At 46.5% G+C, this 8,780-nt stretch overlaps 1 protein-coding gene across 1 annotated transcript; it reads right to left on the reverse strand.

Annotated features, from left to right (window-relative positions):
- Nucleotides 1–2,781: 2,781 nt before the first annotated feature.
- LOC121272874 (pectinesterase inhibitor 10-like) lies at nucleotides 2,782–6,036 on the reverse strand (the record flags this gene model as incomplete). Its single annotated transcript, XM_041179709.1, has 2 exons — nucleotides 2,782–2,835; nucleotides 5,980–6,036. Coding segments are annotated over 2 exons (111 nt in total), but the record flags the coding sequence as incomplete, so codon positions are not given.
- Between the last annotated feature and the right edge of the window lie 2,744 nt (nucleotides 6,037–8,780).

The following is an 8,780-nucleotide window of genomic DNA, read 5'->3' on the forward strand; positions in this document are numbered from 1 at the left end:
TGGTGGTGGAAACGATGGTGATGGAAACGATGGTGATGGAGACAATGGTGATGATGCTGATGATGCTGATGGAGATGATGGTGATGGAGATGATGGTGATGGAGATGATGGTGATGGAGATGATGGTGATGGAGATGATGGTGATGTTGATGAAGTTGATGGTGATGTAGTTGATGGGGATGTATTTGATGGGGATGTAGTTGATGGTGATGTAGTTGATGGTGATGCAGTTGATGGTGATGGAGATGATGGTGATGGAGATGATGGTGATGATAGTGATGATGCTGATGGAGATGATGGTGATGGAGATGATGGTGATGGAGATGATGGTGATGGAGATGATGGTGAGGGAGATGATGGTGAGGGAGATGATGGTGAGGGAGATGATGGTGAGGGAGATGATGGTGAGGGAGATGATGGTGAGGGAGATGATGGTGAGGGAGATGATGGTGAGGGAGATGATGGGGACGAAGATGATGGTGATGGAGATGATGGTGATGGTGATGGAGTTGATAGTGATAGAGATTATGGTGATGGAGGTGATGGTGATGATGCTGATGGTGATGGAGTGGATGGTGATAGAGATGATGCTGATGGAGATAGAGATGATGCTGATGGAGATCATGGTGATGATAATGATGGTGATGAGGGTGATGGAGACGATGGTGACGATGGTGATGGAGATGATGGTGATGGAAACGATGGTGATGGAAACGATGGTGATGGAAACGATGGTGATGGAAATGATGGTGGTGGAAACGATGGTGATGGAAACGATGGTGATGGAGACAATGGTGATGATGCTGATGATGCTGATGGAGATGATGGTGATGGAGATGATGGTGATGGAGATGATGGTGATGGAGATGATGGTGATGGAGATGATGGTGATGTTGATGAAGTTGATGGTGATGTAGTTGATGGGGATGTATTTGATGGGGATGTAGTTGATGGTGATGTAGTTGATGGTGATGCAGTTGATGGTGATGGAGATGATGGTGATGGAGATGATGGTGATGATAGTGATGATGCTGATGGAGATGATGGTGATGGAGATGATGCTGATGGAGATGATGGTGATGGTGATGGAGTTGATGGTGATAGAGATTATGGTGATAGAGGTTATGGTGATAGGGATTATGGTGATAGAGATTATGGTGATGGAGGTGATGGTGATGACGGTGATGGTGATGGAGTTGATGGTGATAGAGATGATGCTGATGGAGATCATGGTGATGATGGTGATGATAGTGATGGAGATGATGGTGATGGACATGATGGTGATGGTGATGGAGATGATGGAGGTGAGAGTGATGGAGATGATGGAGACGATGCTGATGGAGATGATGCTGATGGAGATGATGGTGATGGAGATGATGGTGATGGAGATGATGGTGATGGAGCTGATGGTGATGGAGATGATGATGAGTGAGATGATGGTGAGGGAGATGATGGTGAGGGAGATGATGGTGAGGGAGATGATGGTGAGTGAGATGATGGTGAGTGAGATGATGGTGAGGGAGATGATAGTGAGGGAGATGATGGTGAGGGAGATGATGGTGAGGGAGATGATGGTGATGGAGATGATGGGGACAGAGATGTTGGTGATGGAGATGGTGATGATGGAAATGGTGAAGATGGTGATGGAGATGGAGGTGATGGTGATGGTGGTGATGGAGATGATGGTGCTGGAGATGATGGTGACGATGGTGACGGAGATGATGGTGACGGAGATGATGGTGACGGAGATGATGGTGACGGAGATGATGGTGACGATGATGATGGAGATGATGCTGGTGGAGATGATGCTGGTGGAGAAGATGCTGAGGGACATGATGCTGAGGGAGATGATGCTGAGGGAGATGATGCTGACGGAGATGATGCTGACGGAGATGATGCTGACGGAGATGATGCTGACGGAGATGATGCTGACGGAGATGATGCTGACGGAGATGGAGTTGACGGTGATGGAGTTGACGGTGATGGAGTTGACGGTGATGGAGTTGACGGTGATGGAGTTGACGGTGATGGAGTTGATGGTGATGGAGGTGATGGTGATGGAGGTGATGGTGATGGAGGTGATGGTGATGATGGTGATGGTGATGATGGTGATGGTGATGGAGTGGATGGTGATAGAGATGATGCTGATGGAGATAGAGATGATGCTGATGGAGATGATGGTGAAGATAGTGATGGTGATGGAGACGATGGTGACAATGGTGATGGAGATGATGGTGATGGAAACGATGGTGATGGAAACGATGGTGGTGGAAACGATGGTGATGGAAACGATGGTGATGGAGACGATGGTGATGGAGATGATGGTGTTGGAGATGATGGTGATGGAGATAATGGTGATGGAGATAATGGTGATGAAGATGATGGTGATGGAGATGATGGTGATGGAGATGATGGTGATGGAGATGATGGTGATGGAGATGATGGTGATGGAGATGATGGTGATGGAGATGATGTTGATGGAAATGTTGGTGATGAAAATGTGGGTGATGGAAATGTGGGTGATGGAAATGTTGGTGATGGAGATGTTGGTGATGGAGATGATGGTGATGGAGATGATGGTGATGGAGATGATGGTGATGGAGATGATGGTGATGGAGATGATGGTGATGGAGATGATGGTGATGGAGATGATGATGAGTGAGATGATGGTGAGGGAGATGATGGTGAGGGAGATGATGGTGAGGGAGATGATGGTGAGTGAGATGATGGTGAGTGAGATGATGGTGAGGGAGATGATAGTGAGGGAGATGATGGTGAGGGAGATGATGGTGAGGGAGATGATGGTGATGGAGATGATGGGGACAGAGATGTTGGTGATGGAGATGGTGATGATGGAAATGGTGAAGATGGTGATGGAGATGGAGGTGATGGTGATGGTGGTGATGGAGATGATGGTGCTGGAGATGATGGTGACGATGGTGACGGAGATGATGGTGACGGAGATGATGGTGACGGAGATGATGGTGACGGAGATGATGGTGACGGAGATGATGGAGACGATGATGATGGAGATGATGCTGGTGGAGATGATGCTGGTGGAGAAGATGCTGAGGGACATGATGCTGAGGGAGATGATGCTGAGGGAGATGATGCTGAGGGAGATGATGCTGACGGAGATGATGCTGACGGAGATGATGCTGACGGAGATGATGCTGACGGAGATGGAGTTGACGGTGATGGAGTTGACGGTGATGGAGTTGACGGTGATGGAGTTGACGGTGATGGAGTTGATGGTGATGGAGGTGATGGTGATGGAGGTGATGGTGATGGAGGTGATGGTGATGATGGTGATGGTGATGATGGTGATGGTGATGGAGTGGATGGTGATAGAGATGATGCTGATGGAGATAGAGATGATGCTGATGGAGATGATGGTGAAGATAGTGATGGTGATGGAGACGATGGTGACAATGGTGATGGAGATGATGGTGATGGAAACGATGGTGATGGAAACGATGGTGGTGGAAACGATGGTGATGGAAACGATGGTGATGGAGACGATGGTGATGGAGATGATGGTGTTGGAGATGATGGTGATGGAGATAATGGTGATGGAGATAATGGTGATGAAGATGATGGTGATGGAGATGATGGTGATGGAGATGATGGTGATGGAGATGATGGTGATGGAGATGATGTTGATGGAAATGTTGGTGATGAAAATGTGGGTGATGGAAATGTGGGTGATGGAAATGTTGGTGATGGAGATGTTGGTGATGGAGATGATGGTGATGGAGATGATGGTGATGGAGATGATGGTGATGGAGATGATGGTGATGGAGATGATGGTGATGAAGATGATGGTGATGGTGATGAAGTTGATGGTGATGTAGTTGATGGTGATGTAGTTGATGGTGATGTAGTTGATGGTGATGTAGTTGATGGTGATGGAGATGATGGTGATGGTGATGATAGTGATGATGCTGATGGAGATGATGCTGATGGAGATGATGGTGATGGAGATGATGCTGATGGAGATGATGGTGATGGTGATGGAGTTGATGGTGATAGAGATTATGGTGATAGAGATTATGGTGATAGAGATTATGGTGATAGAGTTTATGGTGATGGAGGTGATGGTGATGACGGTGATGGTGATGGAGTTGATGGTGACGATGGTGATGGAGATGATGGTGATGGAGATGATGGTGATGGAGATGATGGTGACGGAGATGATGCTGATGGAGATGATGGTGTTGGTGATGTAGTTGATGGTGATGTAGTTGATGGTGATGGAGATGATGGTGATGGAGATGATGGTGATGGTGATGATAGTGATGATGCTGATGGAGATGATGGTGATGGAGATGATACTGATGGAGATGATGGTGATGGTGATGGAGTTGATGGTGATAGAGATTATGGTGATGGAGGTGATGGTGATGATGGTGATGGTGATGGAGTGGATGGTGATAGAGATGATGCTGATGGAGATAGAGATGATGCTGATGGAGATCATGGTGATGATAGTGATGGTGATGATGGCGATGGAGATGATGGTGACGATGGTGATGGAGATGATGGTGATGGAAACGATGGTGATGGAAACGATGGTGATGGAAACGATGGTGATGGAAACGATGGTGATGGAGACGATGGAGATGATGCTGATGATGCTGATGGAGATGATGGTGATGGAGATGATGGTGATGGAGATGAAGGTGATGGAGATGATGGTGATGGAGATGATGGTGATGGTGATGAAGTTGATGGTGATGTAGTTGATGGTGATGTAGTTGATGGTGATGTAGTTGATGGTGATGTAGTTGATGGTGATGGAGATGATGGTGATGGTGATGATAGTGATGATGCTGATGGAGATGATGGTGATGGAGATGATGCTGATGGAGATGATGGTGATGGTGATGGAGTTGATGGTGATAGAGATTATGGTGATAGAGATTATGGTGATAGAGATTATGGTGATGGAGGTGATGGTGATGACGGTGATGGTGATGGAGTTGATGGTGACGATGGTGATGGAGATGATGGTGATGGAGATGATGGTGATGGAGATGATGGTGACGGAGATGATGCTGATGGAGATGATGGTGATGGTGATGTAGTTGATGATGATGTAGTTGATGGTGATGGAGATGATGGTGATGGAGATCATGGTGATGGTGATGATAGTGATGATGCTGATGGAGATGATGGTGATGGAGATGATACTGATGGAGATGATGGTGATGGTGATGGAGTTGATGGTGATAGAGATTATGGTGATGGAGGTGATGGTGATGATGGTGATGGTGATGGTGTGGATGGTGATAGAGATGATGCTGATGGAGATAGAGATGATGCTGATGGAGATCATGGTGATGATAGTGATGGTGATGATGGCGATGGAGATGATGGTGACGATGGTGATGGAGATGATGGTGATGGAAACGATGGTGATGGAAACGATGGTGGTGGAAACGATGGTGATGGAAACGATGGTGATGGAGACGATGGTGATGATGCTGATGATGCTGATGGAGATGATGGTGACGGAGATGATGGTGATGGAGATGATGGTGATGGAGATGAAGGTGATGGAGATGATGGTGATGGAGATGATGGTGATGGTGATGAAGTTGATGGTGATGTAGTTGATGGTGATGTAGTTGATGGTGAGGTAGTTGATGGTGATGTAGTTGATGGTGATGGAGATGATGGTGATGGAGATGATGGTGATGGTGATGATAGTGATGATGCTGATGGAGATGATGGTGATGGAGATGATGCTGATGGAGATGATGGTGATGGTGATGGAGTTAATGGTGATAGAGATTATGGTGATAGAGATTATGGTGATAGAGATTATGGTGATGGAGGTGATGGTGATGACGGTGATGGTGATGGAGTTGATGGTGATAGAGATGATGCTGATGGAGATCATGGTGATGATAGTGATGGAGATGATGGTGATGGACATGATGGTGATGGTGATGGAGATGATGGAGGTGAGAGTGATGGAGATGATGGAGACGATGCTGATGGAGATGATGCTGATGGAGATGATGGTGATGGAGATGATGGTGATGGAGATGATGGTGATGGAGATGATGGTGATGGAGATGATGGTGAGGGAGATGATGGTGTTGGAGATGATGGTGTTGGAGATGATGGTGTTGGAGATGATGGTGAGTGAGATGATGGTGAGTGAGATGATGGTGAGGGAGCTGATGCTGATGGAGATGATGCTGATGGAGATGATGGTGATGGAGATGATGGTGATGGAGATGATGGTGATGGAGATGATGGTGATGGAGATGATGGTGATGGAGATGATGGTGATGGAGATGATGGTGATGGAGATGATGGTGATGGTGATGGAGTTGATGGTGATAGAGATTATGGTGATAGAGATTATGGTGATAGAGATTATGGTGATAGAGATTATGGTGATAGAGATTATGGTGATGGAGGTGATGGTGATGACGGTGATGGTGATGGAGTTGATGGTGATAGAGATGATGCTGATGGAGATCATGGTGATGATGGTGATGATAGTGATGGAGATGATGGTGATGGACATGATGGTGATGGTGATGGAGATGATGGAGGTGAGAGTGATGAAGATGATGGAGATGATGCTGATGGAGATGATGCTGATGGAGATGATGCTGATGGAGATGATGGTGATGGAGATGATGGTGATGGAGATGATGGTGATGGAGATGATGGTGAGGGAGATGATGGTGAGGGAGATGATGGTGAGGGAGATGATGGTGAGGGAGATGATGGTGAGGGAGATGATGGTGAGGGAGATGATGGTGATGGAGATGATGGGGACGGAGATGATGGTGATGGAGATGATGGTGATGGTGATGGAGTTGATCGTGATAGAGATTATGGTGATGGAGGTGATGGTGATGATGCTGATGGTGATGGAGTGGATGGTGATAGAGATGATGCTGATGGAGGTAGAGATGATGCTGATGGAGATCATGGTGATGATAATGATGGTGATGAGGGTGATGGAGACGATGGTGACGTTGGTGATGGAGATGATGGTGATGGAAATGATGGTGATGGAAACGATGGTTGTGGAAACGATGGTGATGGAAACGATGGTGATGGAGACGATGGTGATGATGCTGATGATGCTGATGGAGATGATGGTGATGGAGATGATGGTGATGGAGATGATGGTGATGGAGATGATGGTGATGGAGATGATGGTGATGGAGATGATGGTGATGGAGATGATGGTGATGGTGATGAAGTTGATGGTGATGTAGTTGATGGGGATGTAGTTGATGGGGATGTAGTTGATGGTGATGTAGTTGATGGTGATGGAGATGATGGTGATGGAGATGATGGTGATGGAGATGATGCTGATGGAGATGATGGTGATGGTGATGGAGTTGATGGTGATAGAGATTATGGTGATGGTGATGGTGATGATGCTGATGGTGTTGATGGTGATGGAGATCATGGTGATGATGGTGATGATAGTGATGGAGCTAATGGTGATGGAGATGATGGTGATGGTGATGGAGATGAGGGAGACGATGCTGATGGAGATGATGGTGAGGGAGACGATGGTGATGGAGATGATGGTGATGGTGTTGATAGTGATGATGCTGATGGAGATGATGGTGATGGTGATGGAGTTGATGGTGATAGAGATGATGGTGATGGTGATGGTGATGATGGTGATGGAGTTGATGGTGATGGTGATGGAGATGAGGGAGACGATGCTGATGGAGATGATGGTGAGGGAGATGATGGTGAGGGAGATGATGGTGAGGGAGATGATGGTGAGGGAGATGATGGTGAGGGAGATGATGGTGATGGAGATGAAGGTGATGGAGATGATGGTGATGGAGATGATGGTGATGATAGTGATGGTGATGATGGTGATGGAGACGATGGTGACGATGGTGAAAGAGATGATGGTGATGGAAACGATGGTGATGGAGACGATGGTGATGATGGTGATGATGCTGATGGAGATGATGGTGATGGAGATGATGGTGATGGAGATGATGGTGATGGAGATAATGGTGATGGAGATGATGGTGATGGTGATGTAGTTGATGGTGAAGTAGTTGATGATGATGTAGTTGATGGTGATGTAGTTGATGGTGATGGAGATGATGGTGATGGAGACGATGGTGATGGAGATGAAGGTGATAGAGATGATGGTGATGGAGATGATGGTGATGGTGATGAAGTTGATGGTGATGTAGTTGATGGTGATGTAGTTGATGGTGATGTAGTTGATGGTGATGGAGATGATGGTGATGGAGATGATGGTGATGGTGATGATAGTGATGATGCTGATGGAGATGATGGTGATGGAGATGATGCTGATGGAGATGATGGTGATGGTGATGGAGTTGATGGTGATGGAGTTGATGGGGATAGAGATTATGGTGATAGAGATTATGGTGATAGAGATTATGGTGATAGAGATTATGGTGATGGAGGTGATGGTGATGACGGTGATGGTGATGGAGTTGATGGTGACGATGGTGATGGAGATGATGGTGACGGAGATGATGGTGACGGAGATGATGGTGACGGAGATGATGGTGACGGAGATGATGATGATGGAGATGATGGTGATGGTGATGTAGTTGACTGTGATGTAGATGATGGTGATGTAGTTGATGGTGATGGAGATGATGGTGATGGAGATGATGGTGATGGTGATGATAGTGATGATGCTGATGGAGATGATGGTGATGGAGATGATGCTGATGGAGATGATGGTGATGGTGATGGAGTTGATGGTGATAGAGATTATGGTGATAGAGATTATG

This window comes from Carcharodon carcharias, chromosome 36 (assembly GCF_017639515.1).
Source record: "Carcharodon carcharias isolate sCarCar2 chromosome 36, sCarCar2.pri, whole genome shotgun sequence".
In the NCBI taxonomy this organism is placed as follows: Eukaryota; Metazoa; Chordata; class Chondrichthyes; order Lamniformes; family Lamnidae; genus Carcharodon; species Carcharodon carcharias.